This window comes from Schistocerca serialis, chromosome 2 (genome assembly GCF_023864345.2).
Source record: "Schistocerca serialis cubense isolate TAMUIC-IGC-003099 chromosome 2, iqSchSeri2.2, whole genome shotgun sequence".
Taxonomy (NCBI): Eukaryota; Metazoa; Arthropoda; class Insecta; order Orthoptera; family Acrididae; genus Schistocerca; species Schistocerca serialis.
Genome location: NC_064639.1, coordinates 376,373,876 through 376,399,151, shown reverse-complemented (window position 1 = coordinate 376,399,151; position 25,276 = coordinate 376,373,876). Strand labels below are relative to the sequence as shown.

At 43.2% G+C, this 25,276-nt stretch overlaps 1 protein-coding gene across 9 annotated transcripts in view; it reads left to right on the top strand.

The window, feature by feature from the left end:
* Positions 1–25,276, top strand: part of LOC126457194 (sodium bicarbonate cotransporter 3) — a 989,834-nt gene that overhangs the window by 636,190 nt on the left and 328,368 nt on the right. For all 9 annotated transcript variants that reach the window (XR_007585444.1, XM_050093289.1, XM_050093286.1 and 6 more), the window contains one exon: positions 13,760–13,897. Coding sequence is in view for 8 of the 9 variants with exons in the window: in XM_050093289.1 (XP_049949246.1) it covers positions 13,760–13,897 (138 nt within the window). In the remaining variant the exon portion in view is untranslated. The remainder of the gene's footprint in view (positions 1–13,759; positions 13,898–25,276) is intronic.

The window sequence follows — 25,276 nt, the reverse complement described above, 5'->3', positions numbered from 1 at the left end:
GCTGTGTTCGTGTGTGTTACGCCTTTCATGTGAGAAAAGGTAGTGAGTCTTATACTGACGTCGCTACGATGTTGGACACGAGACTTGAAAGTTGGAGGAGGCGCCCGGAGCTGGCTGGAGAGCGCGTCAGCGTGGAGTGGTTTCCGTGCAGAGCAGTTGCCGCCTGGGCGCGCGGAGCGGCAGATTACGGCGCGTGGTTGTAATACGGGCGCGCTCGTTAATTGGAAGCCGGCCGTGTGCTGAGCACGGCACAGCTCGGCTGCCGCTATTGATTCGACCCAGTGAGGCGGGCGCGCGCCACCTGATTTGCTCTGCGTGCGGCGGTCAGCCGCTGCACAGTTTCCCCCCCCCCCCCCTCCCCTCGCATTCCTCCCCACCCCCTCTCTCTCTCCCTCCCCCTCCTCTCTCTCTCTCTCTCTCTCTCTCTCTCTCTCTCCCTCCCCCCCTCCTCTCTCTCTCTATCTCTCTCTCTCTCTCTCTCTCTCTCTCTCTCTCTCTCTCCCCCCCTCTCCCTCTCTCTAGGCCGTGGGTCTTTTAAAGAGAAAATTAATGGAAGTCAAAGTTCCCAAACACCACTGATTCTACATCTTTCTTCCGATTGCTGCCTCCACGTAATTCTTATCCCCTTTTCTCCTCCTCCTCCCCCTACATCTACATTTATACTCCGCAAGCCACCCAACGGTGTGTGGCGGAGGGCACTTTACGTGCCACTGTCACTACCTCTCTTTCCTGTTCCAGTCGCGTATGGTTCGCGGGAAGAACGACTGCCGGAAAGCCTCCGTGCGCGCTCGAATCTCTCTAATTTTACATTCGTGATCTCCTCGGGAGGTATAAGTAGGGGGAAGCAATATATTCGATACCTCATCCAGAAACGCACCCTCTCGAAACCTGGTCAGCAAGCTACACCGCGATGCAGAGCGCCTCTCTTGCAGAGTCTGCCACTTGAGTTTGCTAAACATCTCCGTAACGCTATCACGCTTACCAAATAACCCTGTGACTAAACGCGCCGCTCTTCTTTGGATCTTCTCTATCTTCTCTGTCAACCTGACCTGGTACGGATCCGACACTGATGAGCAATACTCAAGTATAGGTCGAATGAGTGTTTTGCAAGCCACCTCCTTTGTTGATGGACTAAATTTTCTAAGGACTCTCCCAATGAATCTCAACATGGCACCAGCCTTACCAACAATTAATTTTATATGATCATTCCACTTCAAATCGTTCGATACGCGTACTCCCAGATATTTTACAGAAGTAACTGCTACCAGTGTTTGTTCCGCTATGATATAATCATAGAATAAGGGATCCTTCTTTCTATGTATTCGCAATACATTACATTTGTCTATGTTAAGGGTCACTTGCCACTCCCTGCACCAAGTGCCTATCCGCTGCAGATCTTCCTGCATTTCGCTGCAATTTTCTAATGCTGCAACTTCTCTGTATACTACAGCATCATCCGCGAAAAGCAGCATGGAACTTCCGACACTATCTACTACGACCACCACCTCCTCCTCCTCCTCCTCCTCCTCCTCCTCCTCCCCCTCCCCCTCCCCCTCCCCCTCCCCCCCCCCCCCGCTTTTCCTCCCCACTGTGAAGGAATTATCCGAATATGACGGAAATCGATAGATGTTATGCACATTTACAGAAAAACATATGATTACAATTTCACGAACATTTTATGGTTTATTCACGAGAAAGAGCAAGTCAATAACGCGACAGTCTACATCCAGCCCTTACTAAACAGTTCTTCGCCTTGGCATTGATTGATGGAGTTGTTGGACCTCTCCTGAGGGATATCGTGGCAAATTCTATCCAATTGGCACTTAAGATCTTAAAAATCCTGGCGTGGTAGGAGGGACAAGTTAGTGCTTGGTAAGCACGAAGACAAGCAGTGCGGTGTGTCAGCATCTTGCTCATATGTAAGCCCGGGATGACTTTCCATGAAGGGCCATAAAACGGGGCGTATAATATCGTCGAAGTGCCTTTGTGTTCAAAAGGAGTCGCGGATGACAACCAAAGGGGTCTTGCTACAAAAGGAAATGGCAACCCAGACGATCACTCCTGATTGTCGGGTCGTATGGCTGCTATCCCACTACTGTCCGCGGCCTTTCCACGCACATCTTCGCTGTTTATTAGGGCTCAGTTCGAAGTGGGACTGATCACTGAAGACAATCCTACTCCAGTCAATGAGATTCCGGGCCGAATGCGCCCGACACAACTGACAGCGGAATTGTTGGTGTACAGAGGTCAATCTCAATGATATTGGGCTGAGCGGGCGCCGTGAGCTCACCCTTCTTTCTGTGAGCTATATGGCAGGCGATACCGCTTTCCGCGGCGTCTCCAGACACATCTCATAGACTCTAGATTACCTTCAGTGATGAGTCCTGCTTCGAACCGAGTCCTGGTAACCAGCGAAGAAATGCGTAGAGACGCCCTGGACAGCGGTAAGAGACCAATTTGATTGTCGCCCGCCATGCGGACCGAAAACCAGGAGTGGTGATCTGGAGTGCCATTTCATTTCACAGCAGGACCTCTTTGGTTGCCGTCAGCAGCACCCTTACAGTACAGCGGTACGTCGACGACATTCTACGCCCAGTTTTGTTATCCTTCATGGCAAGCCATCTTCGCCTTACATTTCAGCAAGATAATGTCCGCCCGCACATCGCCAGAGTTTTTATTGCTTGTCTCTGTGCTTGCCAAATCCTACTTTGACCAAAAATGTCGTCAAATATCTCCGTAACTGAGCATGTTTGGAGCATTATGGGCATGGCCCTCCAACCATCTCGGTGTCTTCAACAGACCAATTGAACAGAATTTTGTACGATAAAAAAATGTTCAAATGTGTGTGAAATCCTATGGGACTTAACTGCTAAGGTCATCAGTCCCTAAGTGTACACACTACTTAACCTAAATTATCCTAAGGACAAACACACACACCCATGCCCAAGGGAGGACTCGAACCTCCGCCGGGACCAGCCGCACAGTCCATGACTGCAGCGCCCTAGACCGCTCGGCTAATCCTGCGCGGCTTGGTACGATATCCCTCAGGTAAACATCCAGCAACTCTATCAGTCAATGCCATGTCGAATAACTGCTTGCATAAGTGCCAGAGGTGTATCAAAGCATTATTGACCTGTTCAATTTCTCTTCAACCAATCATCCTATTTTCCCGAAACTGTAATCATTTATTTGTCTGTACATGTACATCAGATCTACCGATTTCCGTCCCATTAGGATAATTCCTTCGTGGGGCTTCGCTTTTTCTCTTCGAATATATTACAAGGTTCTATTCTAAAATTAGTTTTTTTCTTTGATATGTAACTGCCGGCATGAACTGTCGAAAGAGCCTACTATCAGACATTGGAGTCGCACTCCATGAGCAGTTTGATGGTAGAGCGCAGGCGACATGTTACTAATAACTGCTAGCAGAAACGAAACGAGAAGCGAAATTTTAGATTTTACACAGAACTTCGGTGGACTCAAGGAGTTTTTATAAAGGAGATTTTTTTGTTCTAGGACAGAATTGAATTTGTAGAAATATAAATATTGTAAAGAAAAGACCAGAAAAAATGTGTAATTGAAACAGAAAGACGACGGATAATGCGTTATGAAATGCACCAATAGTGATTTTTTTTTTTTTTAAAAAAAAGAGTATTTCTTATTAGTATTAAATTTTAAACGGTATACATTCATTTTTCTTTTAACACAAGTCCATTTAGTAATTAAAGTATCAAGTAAACTGAAATTTTATATTATTTTATTACGTCTGGAAAATTTGAAACAATTTTTCATATCAAGTCATTTTGAACAGATTGAATCAACATAAGTATGTCAGGAAAGGACCGTGAAATGAGACGTCTCCTTGATGCAGTACGAGTGAACTATGAATAAAGTGACATCTCCCTCATTCAGAACGACTGAAATATTGCACTCTCGTGCAGCAGTGTCTAGAACAGTTGTGCTTTCATACATTGCATGCGTGTATAGGGACAGTGTTGATTTTGTGTTTCTAATTTCGAGAGGCCATGTGGCATATTTTTAAAAAATGCAATGCCTGAAAGACAACAGAATAGCAACCAGAACGAGTATGTTTTCTAGAAAGTACTCTGTGTACAAAGGAGACGCCACAGGAAGAGCGTTGGTTTGGGCATTGGCCGGAAATGTTACGTAGACTCACAAGGTATCACATGCGCTCATGTGGAGAGCCACGAGGCACGCGAGTGCGTTGGTGGTGATCATATATGTTCACACAAGGCCCTGCAGGGTGGTTCCGGAAGCGCCAACGAGGAAGGGGCGACTAAGCCCGTTGCACAGAAAAAGGCGGGGCAGCTTAGCCAGTGGGAGAGTTCAGTACAGAAAGTGGTCCAGGAGGGACGTCTGCGCAGATAAAGCCTGGGGCCTGGACTTGTAGTGTTCGCTCTGGCTCTACTTGAGCTCGTACTGTCAAACTTCCATTTAGCCTTCTCCATGCTAACTAACTGGACGGACCTCCTCCAGTCTCCAACACTCGCTGGACAAGACGGTCAGAATTTCAGAGAAACTCGGTAAGGGTGTTGCCAAATTATTTTAACACTGTTTCCTTCTCAGACTGAGACAGAGTGGCGCACTAGGTAACAGCTAGAACTGTTCCAAATTTATCTCGATTTCGGCAGTGAAGTGATACTCTTCCTCTTTCACATTTCATTTTTCTTCTGCTCCGCCTTCTCCAGTTCCTGTTTTTCACATTCCTCCTCGTCATCTTTCACTGAGCAAGGTGGAGCAGTGGTCAACACACCGGACATATCCGGACTAACCTAAGGACATCACACATATACATGCCCGAGTCATGATTCGAACCTGCGACCGTAGCAGTCGCGCGGTTCCGGACTGAAGCGCCTAGAACCGCTCGGCCACCACGGTCGGCAATAGAAGCACTACGAGAGCAGATTAAAATAATAATTGAGACTAAATAACAATTCAAAATGGTCATAATGTAAAATAATAATTATGAATAACAATAACAACACTCAACAACCACTCAAATTGTCATAAAAATAAAATAATTAAAAAGTCTGAAATGATGAGGTGTTTCCAAAAGCTCCATAGGTGTACGAATGTGCTTTATTCGCAACCACCTGTTTCCCGTCAGTATAAACACATCTTCAGGCTTACAATTTTTACGTTTCCATAGTGTAGATCGATAACTACGGAGTCCTAGCTTTAGGGAAGTTATCCACGTTAAGAATCAAACCAGAATGGTGAGTCGTCTTAATAAAATTGAGTCTACCCAAAGATACTGATTAAAATGAACAAAGGATGGTCCATATAATATTTTACAATATACGGTAGGTAAAAGCTATATAAAACCAATGAAGAAAAATTTAAAATCCCGTGTAATGTGCGTACTAAAATATTAATACTTATTACGTGCACTTTTACTTTAAGTATCTGAGTAAAGGAATAAGTAAAGTTATAGTTATTTAGTCTTAGTTTTAATGATCGTCGGCGTTGAATACGCAGGAGATAACTTTACATCGCACAAGAGGAAGAGAACCGATTGCCTCGGTATGAAGGACATACCACCGCTGAAGCAGTTCGGGGAAATAATGGCAAATCTGTAACAGGATGGTGCAGCGAGGTGTTCACTCTACTCCGACTGACTGCAGCTTCTGATATGAAAGCAACAGGATTTGAGATGAAGTTGCAAATCGGACTGCATACAGGAGTTCGGCAGGTCGAGATTCAACAGCTCATCTTCGTTATAATCGACTGGTTATCTGCAGACGGTTTATGTCATATTTTAGTTACAGTAATCGAAACTAAGAATAAACTACTCACGTGGAAATAACCGCATCAACTCTTGTTAAAACATACCGTAGACACATTTTTCTTAAGAATGAAAGACGACACCCTAGACGTGCGTCACCTACATACAGGAAAGAAGTAACCTTACAACAGAGAAGCCATTCATACGATTTAAGGATCTTAAATCCCAAGTGACAAGCAAACGGCTTAAAGTTGACACGAAAATAGAGAAAAATATATTAGGGACACTTCGACACGGGAGGGGGAGTGGGGACGAGCCCGAAGAAAAGACAAAACATGCGATAAATGTCGTGACCTAGATTATACGAATTACCTTTCACAAAACAAGTTACTCAGAATTGGATTATTTTAAGCACAATGCAATCTGTCATCCGATGTTGTGAAGTGGTCGTTAGTACCGAACTTCACTACACACTCGGAAGACGTGCAGCGTGGATGGGTTAAATAACAGTGCACTATATCGTTCAATTCGATGTGCACAGTGAAACATCATCATCATCTCAAGTGGACAAAATGGTAGTCCGCGCTACGGTACCAAAGCCGTTACCGCAGGCAGCTTGACAACTCGCTGACACGGCCTCTGCCGCCCACATCACGTAATCTGGGAGTAAGCTGAGCTGGCAGCCGGAGCCTTTTCGACCGTCATAAGTGGGAGTAATCAGCCGGGATTGGCGCCCGAGCTGCCGGTAATCGCTTTTCGTGAAACACCATCCAGGGATTGATGGTCGTCCATCCCCCGCTGCCAACGGCCCGTCCGCCGCGACGGCGTCACTCCGATCTATCCCAGCCCTACAGCACACGGCCTGCACTAATACCTGAGCGCCAGTGTAGAGAAGCGATGTGCTGAGCGACTTTGGCAACAACCTGACTAACTGCTCCCGAATGCTGGGCTAGAAGCTTACTGTACGGTTTTCTTATAAATAGTCTCTCACCAAAACAGACAGCACAGTGATGAACACTCACCACGTATGTGGGAGTATTGTTTCTTTAGCCATCGGTATTCCAAACGGATTTATGTTGCCTTCCAATTTTATTGTGTCTCAAACTAATTTTGTGCCTTGTACTAATCTTTCTGTGCCTTGTGCTTATCTTTCTGTGCTTTGTACTAACCTTTCCCACTCTTCTTCTAACCTCATTCTCTCTTCGACTAATTATTCCATCCCTTTGTCTGACTTTTCCCTCTCTTCACATGACTTCCCTCTCTTCGCCTAGCATTTCCCTCTCTTCGCCCGACTCTTTCCCCTCTCTTCAAATGGCTCTGAGCACTATGGGACTTAACATCTGTGGTCATCAGTCCCCTAGAACTTAGTACTACGTAAACCTAACTAACCTAAGGACATCACGCACATCCATGCCCGAGGCAGGATTCGAACCTGCGACCATAGCAGTCGCGCGGTTCCGGACTGAGCGCCTAGAACCGCTAGACTACCGCGGCCGGCATTTCCCCTCTCTTCGCCCGACTCTTTCCCCCTCTCTTCGCCCGACTCTTTCCCCCTCTCTTCGCCCGACTCTTTCCCCCTCTCTTCGCCCGACTCTTTCCCCCTCTCTTCGCCCGACTCTTTCCCCTCTCTTCGCCCGACTCTTTCCCCTCTCTTCGCCCGACTCTTTCCCCTCTCTTCGCCCCAACTGTTTCCCCTCTCTTCACCCCGACTGTTTCCCCTCTCTTTGCCCATGTTCCAAGATGGAAATAGTTGGAAAGTGACATATAATGAATTCCATGACAGTATATTACCAAACTGATACTTAAGTGTTTGCGTACCTGTAGGGAATGTAATTAAAATTTCAGTCTTACGTTAGCTTATTTTCAACACAAAGAAGAGCAAGTCCCAGAAATCGAGAATTGTGCAAGTACCTGGTGTCTATAGGGTGTGTCTAACGTCAGTTCAAGTTCTCAGGTTTAAATAACAACGAGCTATGCTCAGAGGATGTGCATGAGCAGCTGAGTCCCCATCTTTCAAATTTCGATAAAGGTCGAATTATTGGCATGAGGGGGCACTGGAGAACCACACCAGCAGATCATAACAGTTGGCTGTACTGCAACGACTGCAGCATGAGTGGTGAATGTATGAACGCACACATGGATCCTTTCAGAGAAAGTACGCCACGGTACAATGAAAAGATTGTCTGACTGACTCTGACAACAGATGGATAAAAAAATTGAAGTCTGGAAAGATGTTACAGACAGTGTGTCCCCTCTAATCATTGGAACATATTACTGTAAACAGGTTTGTGATCATTATTTGTCATGTATGTTCCGTGGCAACGTACTACGGACAACAGAAACTTGTATGGTAGAGCGCCAGAGTTAACAGGACATTAGGGGCATCCTATAGTGTTCAGCGATGAGTCTCGCTTCAGTCTGTGACGGGCACTTCGACTCCAATGTGCCTATAGATGACCTGATGAAAGGTCACAGGAAGCAGCGATGGTGCCCATACCTCTTCTAATCCTGGATTCATGGTATGTGGAGCTACTTGATATGACAACTTAACTTATTTGGTAATTCTTGTTGAGCAGCCAAATGCTCTCCAGAGTTTAGCAAAAACGGGGCAGGCAACCTAATATCATGTTCCAGCGTCATAATGCAAGACGCCACACTAAATTGCACACCATAAACAACGCCTGGAGTAGCAGACTGATCCTTAACTGGCCTGCCTAATCTCCTGATTTATCACCCATGGAACATGTTTGGCATGTTATGAGATGACTTACAGCTAGAAACCCTTTCGAAATTGCGCAGCATGTGTTTCAGACATTGCAAGAAATTCCTCAAGATGACATTTGGAGGCTGTCTGTCTTCCATGACACAACGGATACGATAGTGTATTTAAGACCTTGGAGTTCAGAGCTCATATTGATGATTGCTATGACTTCCACTTGGGTGACAGTGGATACGCTCATCATATAACAAGCATTACACAATCAGACTAAGTTCGATAACAGTCAGGTTGGTGCTCCATGGAATAGCACTTCCCATTTCCATCAGTGTATCTTGTGCTAATCTTTTAATCTCTACGTGACTATTGCACCCAATATCCTCCATAATTTGTTTCACCTCCATGATCCTAGAAGGTGCTAATTCTAAGTCTAGGGGACTGATGACCTCAGATGTTGAGTCCCATAGTGCTTAGAGCCATTTGAACCATCTAAAGATCATTAGTGTCAAAACTTCCTTCGACCCTTGGTGGGGAAACCATTCCACATGTGATATTTTTGTCACATTAAAAAACTATGTCTTTTTGTCTCATCTAAACACTCTAAAATTTTGTATACATTGGTTTTTGCATCCTGTGTTACTAAAAGACCGTATTTTTTGAGCATGTTATACTGCATATAACAGTGTGTATAGTAAACAATATAATCAGAACTTAATAGTGACTGTGTAAAATGTTGGACAACGTGAAGTTTTAGTGAAATTATGCCATGTAGTAATTCACATAAGGCATGTATTTCGTCAATTTACTTCACATTAGTTATCACTTGGGTATATGCCCAGACAAGGACGCAGTGGCTGTAAAAATACAAATTTTGACATATTTCAATTGTTTGGAAGTACTAGTTTGTGGTTACTTCATGTTATATACTTTCGATTGTGATGTCATTTCTGTGACTAGGAGCTTGATGATAGTCTGTGACTGAAAATGAGTTTGGATGTTGATACAGCATTGGATAAATTTGTCGAAGCTATGGGGCTCCATCTATAAAAAATGCTTTATTATTTCGATCTTAGTGGCGGAAGACAACGACCGTTGGAGTTGGAAGTGGGGTGTGAAGGAGATGACACCTAAAAATGAGCGGAAGCGAAGTGTAACAGCGTCTAACTCATAGATTTCGGTGTTTATTTGATAGGTGACCGCTGAAATAACATTTAACTTACCCTAACGTGAGAAGGGATGGAAATGGCTGAAATGTAAACAGTTGTGGAAATAACTGACATCAGTGTCAAATCAATAATTTTCCCTCGCCACTAGTTTGGTTTGTTGTTTGTTGATTCATGGGAGAGGACTAAACAGAGATGTTATCGGTCCCATTGGATGAAGGAAGGATGGGGAAGGATGTCGGCTGCGCCCTTTCAAAGGAACTATCCCGGAATTTGCATGAAGCGATTTAAGGAATTCACGGAGAACCTAGATCAGGATGGCCGGACGCCGGTTTGAATCTTCGTCCTCCCGAATGCGAGTCTAGTGTGATAGCCACTGCACCACCTCGCTCCCTGGCACTAGCTTCATTGGTGAGAGTTGCAATGACTTGTGACCCCTACGAATAGTTAAAAGGTTGCGAATATAAACAGCAGCGCCCATCTTGTAAGTTCTGCTGAGTGGATTTAAAAATGTTTGTATTTCTGAACAAGGAGGAGCAACTAAACGTATTGTATATAATAAAATTTCCTTTGAATTAAAGTTACAATGAATTTGTAAAAGATTTTACTTCGTTATTTGTCTGCCATATCTGTACTTCAAAACCATTCTCCATAAAGTTTTTTTCTACGGTACAGTAAATTACATTTCTCTCCTAATATAACATTGATGTAAACAAGTAATCAAAGCAATAATCTAGTTTATAACGGAAGGACCCATTCGTAATTTTCGTCGTCTTGTTTTAAATGTTAAGAAATATAAAATTATGCACTTCTCAAAACGAGATGTATCTCATTAGCGTCATATCACTACAAAGTCACTGAATCCCAAAGTTACAACCGGTTAACTCACATAAATATATGGGTGTAACAATTTGTAGGGTAACTAAATGGAACGATCACATAGACTCACATTGTAGGTAAAGCAGGTGATCGACTTCGGTGCATTGGCGGGATACTAGAAAAATGCAATCAGTGTGCAAACGAAATTTCTTAGAAACCACTCGTGCGTTCCAACCTAGACTATTGCTGAAGTGCGTTGAACCGATATCAAATGGAACTAACAGAGGATACTGAACGTATACAAAGAAGACCAACATGTTTATTTGACCCCTTGGGAGAGTGTCACCGATTTACTCAAAACTTGAACTGGCAGGTGCTTGAAGATAGACAGAAACTAACCGGTAAAAGCCTACTTATAAAGATTCAAGAACCGGCTTTGCCTGAAGAAACTAGGGTTACACAACGACCCCCAACGTATCGTTCCTGTATGGATCGTAAAGATAACATTAGACTAGTTACAACCTGCACAGATACCTTTAAGCAATAACTCTTCCCGCGCTCCATAAATGAATGGAACAGAAAGAAGACCTAATACGATTTTGTAGTTCCTACGTTGTTCGGAAGCACGATGCAATATTCCTTCGAACACGCACGCACGTCCGAAGGAACAGGCAATCCAGCGACTACAGACGTTGGTAAATACATGAAATGTATTCGGAGTTTCGAATTTGGAGATGTGGGTAACCATCAACTGTATAATTGAATAATGATAAACAAAATTTTCTGCTGGACCGGGACTCGAACCCCGATTTCGCGCTTAGTGCGAGGGGTCGCCTTATCATTGGGCTATCCGAGCACGACTCACGGCTAGACGCAAACTTCCATACGTTGTTAATCACGTCTCTACAACCTGTACTCGTAAATTCCTCATGTATGTAAACTAGTACGAGGGTGAGTCAATGAAAATCTTAATTTTTTGAAATATTATTTATTGTGCAGAAGTGGTACAAAGCTTTATCACTTTTCAACGTAATCTCCCTCCCACGCTCAATGCAGATCCTCTAGCGCTTACAAAGTGCATAAATTCCTTTAGAAAAAAATTCTTTTGATATCCGCGCAACCACTCATGCACTCGTTGTGGTTGACGTGGACGAGGAGCATCTTCCACTGAAGCCACACCTTTGCGAACTTCCTACTCCATTCGTAGACTTGCTGCTGTGAGAAACATGCATCAACGCACTGAACCTTCATTCGTCTATGAATTCCAATAGGTTTCACACCTTCACTACGCAAAAACCGTATAACAGAACACTGTTCTTCCCTGGTACCGCGACGGTATGTGTGTATCTGCACTATGCTGCCACCTACAGGCCATTCTGCACTCTGTTTGTAGCACGCTTACCAACTTACAGGATAACGGCGAGAAATTTCGATTTGTTATTACAAATTTAAGGTTTTCATTTGACTCACCCTCGCACATCTTTTATGTAAATTCTTGAACAGTTGACATTTTAAATGAAAGTCGCTTGCCTTGTGTTGGGGGATAAAGTCAGCAGTGCTGTGATAGTTTAATGGTAAGGTGACCCATCGCGATAAGCGGGAAATCCGGGTTCGAGTCCCGGTCCGCGACAAAGGTTCATTGTTGTTATTCCATTAGACACCTGATGGTTGCCCATATTCGCAACTACAATACATTTCATGCCAAACCCGTAATGTTTAGTTCAGTGGGAAGTTCCCTTTGCCATGCACTTCACATGATTTGAAGAGTATAGATGGAGATGTAGGTGTAGACTGGTGTCAACCGTTTAAGGGGCTCCGGAAAGGCTCAAAATCATGAAAAGTTCCTTTTTTACTTTTTTGCGTTTTCTGAATCTGCAGACTATTAGCTTTTAATAGATATATAATTTATTCAATTCCGAAGACTAGAACTATTTTTAAATTTTTTTTGAAATGTGTTCTACATGGGCGTGACCCACTGTGGCGCTGTTAAACTGCTGTCAAATGGTGTTATTATTAACGTCCGAGTTCATCAGGTACATTTTAGTGATGTGAGATAAAGTATGTGTTGTGGATAACCTGTGATGGTTCAATATATATCGCTGGTGTGATTGTCGATTGTTTCATGTTTATTTACTCTGTCGTTATCTCGAAAATATTCGTAATTAATTCTGTTTCTTGAGTCTCTGTTTTGTTGAAGTATAATAATGAGTAAAAGTAAAGCTATTAGAAATCCTCTGAAGGCATTTAAGAAAAGGAGAAATGTTGGAAAGCCAAAGGTATGTGTTATTACTGTAAACAATAAATACGATAACCAAGTGAGTGAACCTAACCTCTCAAGTACACCTGCCCATAGCAGTCAAAGTGGGAAAGAAAATACTTCACAGTTAAGCTTGGTTCAATGAGTGAAAACTATGAATGTTTTATGGGCGAATCGGATGTGAATGAAATATTTGATATGTCGGTTCTCAAAGGAATTTTTTCAAACTGTGTAAGATGTATTCATTGTAGTGAAGTTGGTCTGGAACTCTCCATAATAAAGCACGTAGGACTTGCTAGTGAAATACAACTGAAATGTGATAAGTGTTCATACATGACCACCTTTTGGAACAGTGTTGCAGTAACTGCAACTGAAGAAAATGGTAGCAAAATCTACGAACACAACAACGAGCGATGCTTGCTTTGGACAAGGAACGCCTTCGGGCTGCAGACAGGGCTGTAAAGAGTCTAGAAATACAAGCAAGAGTAAACAGGAGGAGGAACAAGAGGAAGCTGGAGGAGGAGTTTGCAGAGGATGAAGATAATCCATCCTATGGACCTGGAATGCACTAAAAAGTTAATCCAATCTTCGTCGCTCGATTCCCAAAACTTTTATTTTCTCATACTAATTACATGTTTTCTAAGGATCTTCCAAACATATTTGTTTCAAACTTTCAGTAAATGTTACACAGTACCTTCTGCATAATTTAACACAGACTTTTTCCAAAAAACTGTTTATTTTTGAATATATAAATAAAAAATTGCAAAAAAATGTTGTGAATTTTCATTACAATTGAAAAAAAATCATCTTTAATAACTGAACTAAAATTTTGTAAATTCCCTGTGTTAAGTTGTAGCCCATATTCCAATAAATAATCAAAAAGTTCAACTTCCTACCTCAAATACTTTGTGAGGAAAGATGTAATTTATAAGCGTTATTTTAACATTGCAAGTATAGGGCGTTCCGGAGCCCCTTAAGCACGTGCACTTATTGAACTGTGTGTGGCTCTGCCTCCTGGGTGAGTGTTGCTGACGTTGGCCCGTTGTGTTGTGTTGCAGGCCACCGGGCGCACACGGTGTTCGTGGGCGTGCACCTCCCGGGCCGCCGGCACTCGCACCACCGCCGCCATTCGCACCACAGACACCACCGCTCCACCGACAAGGACTCCGGAGCTTCTGGGGACGATGAGCGGCCCAGTGAGTGCCACGCCACGCCAACGCCGCCTCCCCCCTCCTCAACTGTTCTCTCCCACTGCGCTTTTTTATGTCACGCCGCGCACACTCAGATGATCGCTACTCCCGAGCGACGTCCACTGCTAGCAAACTGCTCTGCATATCCGGGCACAGCGATTCCATCTGATGGCTCAAGAGAGATGCGCGAGCATACTTTCTAGCAGCACTGGTGATGGGGAGGACGTCGATCTACTGTTACATAGAAGACATCCTTATAATACAGGGTGGTCGGAAATTCCCGTTACATACTTCTAGGACTTGTAGAGGGGAGTGAGTACATCGTATTTTGAATAGGAACCCATGTCCGGAAACGTCATCCAACGAGATTACAGAGTGTCGAAGTTATAGGCGCGGGCGTCTGTAAATTCCGGAGTGAATCCGTGATGATGTTACAGACTTTCAAGGATGATGGAGAACGACAAATGTATTAATTTGAAGTGAGGATCGAGTCGAAAGTTATGAACGAAAACCGTTCTGATACCTCTGACAGTTGAATAAATGTACCGCTTCTTGTGTTGCGAAGAGTGTAGGGCTGGTAACTTTCAGTGGTGGTAGTGGGACTAAAACGAGACAAAATGTCCAACAAACGTGGGCTCTGAAGTACGTACCTTAACAGCTATGAACGAACACTTTTTCAGTAAAGGACATGTGTTTCACATTAGCGAAGATGAACGAATGGTCATAGCTCCTCAGGTATGCAGTTTAGAGCCCACGTTTATTGGACATTTTGTCTCGTTTTTGTCCACACTACCACCACTGAAAGTTACCAGCCCTACACTCTTCGCAATACAAGAACCAGTACATGTTTCCAACTGTCAGAGGTATCAGAACGGTTTTCATTTATAACTTTCTTCTCGTTCATTAATGGTACAGGGATCCTTACTTCAAATTAATACATTTATCGTTCTCCATCATCCTAGAAAGTCTGTAACATCATCACGGAATCACTCTGTGTATACGTACATTTACAGACGCCCGCACCTATATCTTTGACGCTCTGTAGTCTAGTTCTATATCGTTTCCGGACATGGGTTGCTAATCAAAACACGATGTACTCACCCCCCTTTACAAGTCCTAGAAGTCTGTAACGGAAATTTCCGACCACCCTGTATGACGAAATACAACCACCAGTCACTATTTACATAGATTTGCCAAGACAGCTTTCGGGCATTCACCTATCTTCAGTTGACGAATTACACTGATATCTTAAGATGATTGTTTTCCTTATTACAGAATATTATTCGCCCAGATCGCATAAAAATACACAGTGATTACTAGTTCTAGCAAAATTAAATCGCCATCTACAGATCATTTGTATAGAAACATTTTTTTTTTAGTTTTTGTAGGGCCAGTCCATTTTGTCGACTGTTCACACCAATTGGACACAATTGTAATGTACATAAAGGAACAATTACGGAAAATTCTTACGTCAAAGCAGCATAAAATGCAGATAAATTCGAAGTAGACGTGCCTTATAGAGACGATATTCCACACTACCGTCTCTCGGCATACACAAAGAGAATAGCTGTGCGAACAGTGCACAATAGTCACAAATAAAATACGTAATTTTTCCTTTATGTACACTATAGTAGTGTCCAACTCCTTATAGTTAGTGCTAAGAATAGAGCATAGTATGCATCTCATGTGCCTCCTAGCAGTTTGTAAATTTTGTGGACCTGATTTAACATACATTTTTAAAGATTAAAGAAATAATTGGCACACAACTAGTGAATCTGGCATTTTTGTATTTTCATATGTTAACTGTAAAATGTGCCTGTAAGTCAGTACAGCAATGTCAGTAATTGAACTTGTATTTTATTTTATTCCTATGTAGCTTTAAATTTTATTAGAAACCATAATTGCTTTATTATGAAGGTTTTATATTACGTTGTTCATGAAGAGGGCGCCATACAGCCAAGCGATGTGCATTCTGCAAAGCCTACCTTCATTACACAGTACTCTTTAACGAACTGTGACAAGAGCCTGAACAACACATGTAGATGGACTAGAGCATATAAAACCACTCCCAAATTTTGCAATGTAATTTATTGTACGAGCGATACAGGCTATGCCATGAGTTGTAATTTTTATATCATTCTCTGATTATGTACGTCTTGTATTCTTAGCATTGATAATGGCTAATTTGTAGCCGGAATCTGGATCTGCTATAATAAAGCTAGAACGGAAAGGACGACTGATGGCTGCTGTATAGCATTTTGAAAGTTATATCCATGTCGTAGGCGGCATTCCACTTTTCTAACGGAAGGTAATTTGATCAAATTATTAGTTTCTTCATGTTTAGAGTGTGCAGCTGCTCATTAGTTGCACAGTCAATTAATGAATAACTACACCAGTTGCTAATAAGTTCATTATTCAAGTACGTGATCTATGTTGACCTTCACGTCCAGGCCATGTTCAAGTGGATCTGAAAATTGTGCTGTGATGATGCATCGTCAAATGAAAAAATATATTTTTTAAGTTTCAATGTTTTGTTGATACAGGACCAGCAAACTTTTCAGTATTTCATGAACCATTTATTAACATATCCGTCACAGGTGCAGTACATATGTTTGACGACTAGTTTCGAACCAGCTGGTTCATCCTCGAACCTGATCTACTGAGGCTCCATTGAACTTTCCTGATCCTAATGACAATCATCTAAATTAGCAAGACATGTTTTGTAAATAGATCGCAAAACACTGTAACAATCAACACGTACCTACTTAGCAAGTAGTTTGATTCTGACTTGCTAAGTAGGCACATTTTGATTGAGACAGTCGTCTGAGATCACTTTATAGAGCATGTATTGCTGTTTTGATGGTTGTTATTAAGATCAGGCACATTCAGTGGAACCTCAGTAGGTCAGGCTTGAGGATGAACCGCCCGGCCACTGTGGCCGAGCGGTTCTAGGCGCTTCAGTCTGGAACCGCGCGACCGCTACGGTCGCAGGTTCGAATCCTGCCTCGGACATGGATGTGTGTGATGTCCTTAGGTTAGTTAGGTTTAAGTAGTTCTAAGTTCTAGGGGACTGATGACCTCAGATGTTGAGTCCCATAGTGCTCAGAGCCATTTGAACCATCTTTTTGAGGATGAACCAGCTGTTTCAAAACTAGTCGCCAAACATATGTACTGCAACTGTAACGGATTCGTTAATAAACGCTTCATGAAAAAATCTGACTTTGATTTGATGTTGCTTCACCATATGGTTCAAATGGCTCTGAGCACTATGGGACTTAACTTCTGAGGTCATCAGTCCCCTAGAACTTAGAACTACTTAAACCTAACTAACCTAAGGACATCACACACATCCATGCCCGAGGCAGGATTCGAACCTGCGACCGTAGCGGTCGCGCGGTTCCAGACTGCAGTGCCTAGAACCGCTCGGCCACTCCGGCCGGCGTTTCACCATAGCACAATTTTCATATTCACTTGAAAATGGCCTGGGACTGAAGGCCGAAGCCGATCGTGGACTTGAATAAAGAACTTACTAGAAACTGGAGCGGCTGTTCAGACTATCTGATAAGAAGTGCAGCAGTCAGATAAAAACTAAAACTTAAAACCGTAGACGAATAGATCAAGGAATACAAAAATAAATGGAGAGAACATATCAACAGGATCAATAAAAAAAACAGGATGCCTACAACAGCAGTGAATTATCGACCAATAGAGTAAAAGGATAACGATGAAAGATGTGGAGAGATCAAATAGTAACCGACCAAAGACAATAAAGCGCTAAACAAGAGAAAGACAAATCCCTATCACTTGAAGAAAGGAGGACGACATGTTCCAGCATTTTTGTGCGAGCATATGTGGGTACTTTTATGCAGTTCTGTAAAGCGCAAACATGTTTTATGTAATAATACTTGGTATGAAATTGGACCTAAACGCAGTACAAAATAATAATCATAACAGGCATATGGTGTTTGAGATCTAAGTTCATGACAAGAATTATTGCTTAAACATGTTGCATCTTAGAGAATTATATAAAAGTACATACTGATGATGGACGAATGTGCTGAAAGTTGTTTGGCATTAAGCAGCTCAGTTGTTTGTATAACGTTTCATTGCAGACAACCACCTGCGGCATAGACGTTGGTGGCTCTACCTTGAGGAACAATACACAGTGGTGTCTGATGTATCCACGATATAGTCCGCTGAAAGATAGCACCATGTCATCCTTGTTACAGTAAAATCACTGCATTGGCAAAAACTTTTAATGTGTGATGAAAGTAATCGATTTATCATATATGCTGTAATTTTTTTCGATTATATCGTGATTCAGTCGTGATTTTGAAGCGTTTCGGTCTAGAAGTTGCAATTTTGCGTGATACTGGAATCCAGCGGCCTCTGCCAGTTGTCGTCTCTTACAAACAGGAAACAGCTGTGTAATACGACAACAGACGGCTATTTGCTGAGGGCGACAGCGCTTTCGGAAACCTGCTAATCCATAAAACATTTTCCGGTAAACATCTATTGCAGAATCCTGTTCACTGAGAGCCTCAGTAACTTTAGGTCATGGATTTATAAGCCGACCCAGAAGCTGTATAATGGTAGTACGAAAGCGCCACTTCCTTCCTTGGCAAAACTGCCAATTTGCTTAAAGGTGTGGCCGTTCTCCTTTACTCGAGTAGAAGTACATCCATCTAATTTATCCACCCCCTTCTTCATGGATTTTACATGTTCAAGTAAAGAAACTATGTAGGCTACTTTACACAGTGCCTGACAAAAAAATGAGGCACCCAGAAGACGTGGTTGCACACGAATACGACTTTGTACGCGCACACACCATCGGCGAGTATGAAAGTGAGTTACAGTTATCTGTGACAAAATGGCAACCAGAGTGCATTAATGTTGTACGTGTTACTGTTTTTACCAGGCCTTGTAGGGTGTATAACAGCGATGCTGAGTGACCTCTGTGAAGAACGCGGAAGTTCCATGTACTTGCAGGAGACAGCGTAACCACCACCTGACAAGAGTTTGAGAGGGATGTCATTGTGAGTCGCCCTTTCGCCGTCTGGATGAATCGTGGAATATCCAGTTTTATGGGGCACTCAGTTTTGACGGTGGATCGATGTTGGACTTCACGTGTGAACAGGTATACTTTTCATCATGGTTCTGGTCAACCACATTTGATAACCACAAGGAAAGATAGTATATTGTGCACCAAGCAAATCGTAACCCCTTCACACATTTGGTTGGCAGTTGATAACAAGTTGTGGATACTTCGCAAAATACATTCTATGTCATCCACCAACTGGGAGGGGGTCTCATTTTTTCCAGTGCTTTTGAGAGGCACAATGACAATGTGGAATTCACTCGGGCTGCAGAGGTCAGCATATTGCAGAAATGTGCTGGCACAAAATGCGCAAGTATGAAGCTTCTGTAGTTCTATGTCAACACAATTTAAAACCTCTTCCCCTTTTGTCAACTCTTAGCTCGATTAAAAAAGCGAATTCAGTGATTCAATTTCATATTATTAGTATGGAATATAAAATAAGCTTTCCCTAGAGTAATTTGTTCTGTTGCTAGATTTTTTTCTCAGCTTGTGAAAGGTTTGCCTTATGGCAAATATGTCGATGCATAAAATATGTTTCCATTGACTGGATCCTTTATTGGTCAAGATTGCGATTTATTATTTTTATTGCTTACTAGTTTCGCCTAAATTGTTGGTGATCTTCATATCCAAAATTACCAAAATTAATGGACCATCACATCAACTGTGTAATAACGTTATCTGTTACGTGTGTGTGTGTGTGTGTGTGTGTGTGTGTGTGTGTAGGTGGGTCTGTCTGTCTGTGTGTCTGGAATCTCTTCGCAAACACCTGGTTCGATTTCAACCAAATTAGGCACAGAAACAGCAGTCTCTCAAGTACCAGCACTGTAGGATTTACAACCTCCTCGGTCCAATAGCAGCGCAGATATGGGCAAAAAACGTGCTTTTACCAGCCTCTGGTGTATAGGCTGCCCTGCATGACAGGCATGTTGTATGGGAACAGTATTGGCCTGCCAAATGAACCTGCTTTCAAAAGCAGCCTACATGCCTACATGTCAGAAGCAAGAAACTGTTTTCCATGCCCTAACCTGTAGACTTCTCTGCATGACAAGTGTGTTGTGTTGGAGTAGTATCAGTCTCCTTTATCAACTTCCTTTGCAAGGTGACCAGTGCGCCAGTGGCGAATAAAAGATTTTCAAGACCCTGATGTGTAATCTGCCCTGCATGACAGACGTGTTTTGAGGGTAGTATAAGCTGCTTTATTGAACTATAGTGCAGGGTTACATATTTTGATGAGCATGGCGAGGATAGGTTGTGAAGGATAGAGATGGGGATGTACAGAGTAAGGGAGAGGAGGAAATGGGGGGGGGGGAAGAGAGAGAGGGAGGGAGAGTGAGCGAAAGAGAGGGAGAGTGAGCGAAAGAGAGAGAGAGAGAGAGAGAGAGAGAGAGAGAGAGAGAGAGAGAGAGAGAGGGGGGGGGGTCGAGATATATGAAGCAGGTGGAAGATGTAGACTAGTAGGAGGTATGTAGAAAAGGGAGAAGAGGAGGTTGAGGTTGGAAAGAGAAAGGACAAGGAGCATATGATCAGTGAGAGGAGGTGGAGAAAATGGATGAGGAGAAGGTGATAGACAGATAGATGTGTGAGGATGAGGTGGACAGACAGAGACAGGAAGAGGTAGACACAGAGAGGGGGAGGAGAGGATGTGTTCAGTATATGCAGGTGAAGCCGTGGAGAGGAGGCTAAAGTCAAATAATATCCATCGTGGAGAGTGAAATCACAATTAACCCACTACGCTACTCTAGAAACACAGCATCTAAAAACCATATATGATTTTCACTTTAAATGTTATCTGATGCTATGTCTGCACGGTGTGTTAACTATGATCTTACTCTGCGCATGTGCAGGTTATTTGATATTACACTATGACGCGACAATATCTTAGACTTGACCTCTAGATGGCCAATAACTTTAGCCGAGACTAGTAATCAATAAAAATAGTTAACCAATAAAGGACATTTTCTGAAATCCAATAAATGTGAAAACAATTACAGGTCGCGTACCTCCAGTTTTATCATATCAAGCAACAACAAAAATATATTTCAGTGGGCTGGAGAAAACACCAAGTAAGAATTACATGTATATGACTAACAGGGATGGACCAATACAACAGAATCACGAATCTTACCACAAGCTCATACGAGAGAGACATGTCACTAGATGGAAACATCGATACGTTTGACGTTTCTCTGTAGCTAACAATTAACACTGTGTATGCCACACCACCTACGACATATTGCATAATACTTATGTATAAGTACTTGAAAATGACTTAGTGTCAAAATTAGCCAATCGCACAACGAATAAAGGATATAATTGTTCACAATACTACGGATACCGTTTTCTTTCACAAAATTCACTCGTGTTAATGCTTACCAACCACTCGCTTTCTAGCCATAAGCTATACACCGAGGTGAGAAAATTCATGGGATACCTCCTAATACGATGTCGGACCTCCCTTTGCCTGGCGTAGTGCAGAAACTAGACGTAGCGTGGATCCAACAAGTCGTTGGAAGCCCCCTGCAGAAATACTGAGCCACGCTGCCACTATAACCATCCATAATTGCAAAAGTGTTGGCGGAGTAGGATTACGCGCCATAGATGTTCGCTGGGATTCACGTCAGGCGATGTGGGTGGCCAGATCATTCGCTCTTCAAACAAGATACGAAAAATTGTGCCCCAGTGACCTGACCTCGTCGTTTGAAGTCCATGGATGGCTGCAAACGGTGTCCTAGTAGCTGAACTTAACAGAGGATCCAGTCCACTCCATGTAAACAGAGCCCAAATCATTATGGAGCTACCACCAGCTTCCAAATTGCCTTTTGACGACTTGGGTCCATGGTTTCGTGGGGTCTGCGCCGCACTCGAACCCTACCATCAGTTCTTAGCAACTGAAATCTGGGCCCATCTGACCAGGCCACTGTTTCCCAGTCGTCGAGGGTCCAACCGACGTGTTCACGTGACAGGGATAGGCGCTGTAGGTGATGTCCTGCAGTTAGCAAAGGCACTCGGGTTGGTCGTCTGCTTTCGTACCCATTAACGCCACATTTCGTTGCACTGTCCTAACGGACACGGTCCCCTACGTCGATTTGCGCGGTTATTTCACGCAATGTTGCTTGTCTGTTAGCACTGGTAACCCTACGCAAACATCGCTGCTCTCGGTCATTAATTTAAGGCTGTCTGTGACTGCGTTGTGCGTTGTGAGAGGTGACACCTGAAATTTTGTATTTTTGGGACACTCTTGATACTGTGTAACTCGGAATATTGAATTCCCTAACGATTTTGGAAATAGAATGTCCCATTTGTGTAACTCCAGCCAACATTTCGCTGTTCGTGTCTGTTAATCCCCGTCGAGCAGGCATGATGATGTCGCCAACCTCTTCGCATGAATCACATGAGTACAAATGACAGCTCCGCCAATGCACTACCCTTCATACCTTGTATATGCAATACTACCGCCATCTGTATGTTTGCATATCGCTAACGCAAGACGTTTCTCCTGCCTTGCACCTCCCCTGAGATGCATGGTGCCACATGCTCAGAGCCCAAATGCCCATTGCCGACGTCACATTATCCCTGGCTACACTCTTATTACATTACTTGAACTAACGTAATATTGAGCGGTAAAGCTTGCGAAAAGGGCATTTAGAACTGAAGCAGGAATAAAAAGATAAGTTCCATTGAAGTGCAGGATCAGATTCACACAACGTAGCGTGATGAATCTTTTACTCTGAAGCGAAGGGTGCACTGTTTTGAAACTTTGTGACCTGCATATTAACAGCCAAACCTTTCTAAGGACAAAAGAGGCAAGACCGAATGTGATTACTGATGGTGCAGCTAATTCCAGAGCAAACGCGGCAGTAATAGCAGCCCAATAAAATTCGAAAAAGGTAACTACAGAACTAAAGAAATATTTCACGATAGTAGCCTGTTAGTGTCCTTAGTTTCGTCCACCTTTATAAGTAACAAATGCACTCCGTCTACTAGCGCCTTGTCGCCGTTAAATGGCGGCTCTCAGCAAAAGCGGGTTTGCTGTTACTGTCGGATATTGTTCAGTCTGGAATAGTCAGTCAGGGGCTTAGTCTAAAAGTTGCGCTGGTAGTGTGCAGACTTGGAAACCACGCTCCGCTCCCGGCAACTGACCGCGAGATCCCTCGTCTGGACCAAGTTAAGCGAGCCGCAGCTGCCATCAGTTAACTCCGGATCGCGCGCCATTTAGCTTGTCAGCGTCCGAGCGGACACCGACTGCACATTGCGTACTACAGCTAACGAACCCATCAAGTGCGGACGTTCTGGTAAAGATAAGCCGACAGCCAAAATAAGCTCATTTACTTTTTTTAAATCGAACCAAGCGCTGTGGAAGTCATTTGCTGTTTCTTAACCAGCACTGCCGTGGGCTACGTCACTGTTTCTTGGATCTGTTACTGTTACACTACCTGATCAAAAGACACATGGGGTGTGTCTACTCACTGCGTGTATGATGGCTTGAACTCTGTTGGGGACATATTCAGTAAGGTACCTGAATGTCTGTGGAAGAAAGGCAGCCGTTTCGTCCGCAGGAGACGAAACAGGAGAAGGAAGTAATGTTGGACGTTGGGGTATGGAGTGAAAAAAGAAAAAAAGTACGGAGAGAGCCACGCGGACCGTGACAAGAGCGAAGCCGACGTTCTACGTCATCCCAAGGGTGTTTCATTGAGTTCAGATTGGGACTGCGGGCAAGCCAGACCATTCCAGCAATGTTATGTGTCTAGAAACATTTGCCTCGCATATGCTGCTTTATGATGTCATGCTGACAGAATCAGTCGTTGTCTCCGAATTGTTCCTCTTCTGTAAGCAATATGCGATGCTGTAGAATTTGTCGATAACCTTCCACATAAAGTGCTTTTTTAAGCGCAATGAGGAGATCACCTCCTGACCAAGAAAAGCACCACCATACCGTAACGCCACCTCGTCCGTACAAAGGATGGGAAGAACCGATCGGTTAAAACCGATACCTGTATTTTAGTTCCCGATAATTGGTATATTTCGCTATCTGTTTGGTCTCAGTTGTAACAGTTTTTTCGTTTTTTGTTAATAAGTAGGTGAAAAACTGCCAAACCAATTCGCCGTAACGGCAGTGTTAAATTTTTTGGTTTTCAAAGAAAACTTTTTTTTAAAAAAAGAGTAATATTTCTTCGTAAAATTTCTATTGCTTTGAAATATTGGGTCGTTATAAAATTTGGGAAAAGCAGTCGGCACTACTTTAATTATAACGCCTACAGTTAGAAACAAGCGCATAACATAATAATCGCTACAGCACTGCAAAGACAAAAATGTACGTGTTACTGTGTGGTGTAGCCTGTTAGAAAATGTGTATAAATGCACAATGGCAACACTTGCTCCTATCTGGTCTATACGATAGTTTCTCGCGGTCTTCCTCGGACAACAGTTATATTGCACAATGGTACGAACCCTAGTTTTGAAGAAGCAATGAAGAACAATGCTCTAGTTGCTTTAAGATATTAAAAACGGGAGGAGGCACAACAAACTTTCATCATAAAAGGAGAAAACATTCACAATGTTCTTTGCAAGAGCAGGTAAATTTAATTAATAAGCCTATAACTTCATTGACTCATGAATGAACTTGGGATAATAACTGAACCCACAATTTGGTGGCTACTTCAGGATGAAAAATTGGAGCCGTCCGCTGTGGCCGAGCGGTTCTAGGCGCTTCAGTCTGGAACCGGGCGACCGCTACGGTCGCAGGTTCGAATCCTGCCTCGGACATGGATGTGTGTGATGTCCTTAGGTTAGTTAGGTTCAAGTAGTTCTAAGTTCTAGGGGTCTGATGACCTTTGAAGTTAAGTCCCACAGTGCTCAGAGCCATTTGAACCACAAAAAATTGGTACCATCTGAAAGTGACCATACGAGGAAATCTTCAAATTGTGACCTTTGGCTCTTAGCGTCACCGCGACTTGTTCCTTCACCGTCGCCATCTTTGCTGGAGGCAATGAGATCGATTTCTGCCTCAGCCTCAACCGCATATCGATCGTGATCACCTGCTCCTCCTCCTCCATCAGAATTTTTCATTCCATGTTCCAAGTCTTACGTTTATTACTAGAAGTAATACCAATAAAAAACCGAAATTCGGTACTTCAGAAACCGGTTATTTTGAGCGGTTTTAACAGTCAGGTTAAGCCGGAGACGTAAAGAAACCGGTGTAGCCGAAAATCGGTTGATTCAGCGATAACCGCCATCCATGATCCGAACTTCACTGTTAGCATAACGCGTGGGAGCAGCTAACGTTCTCC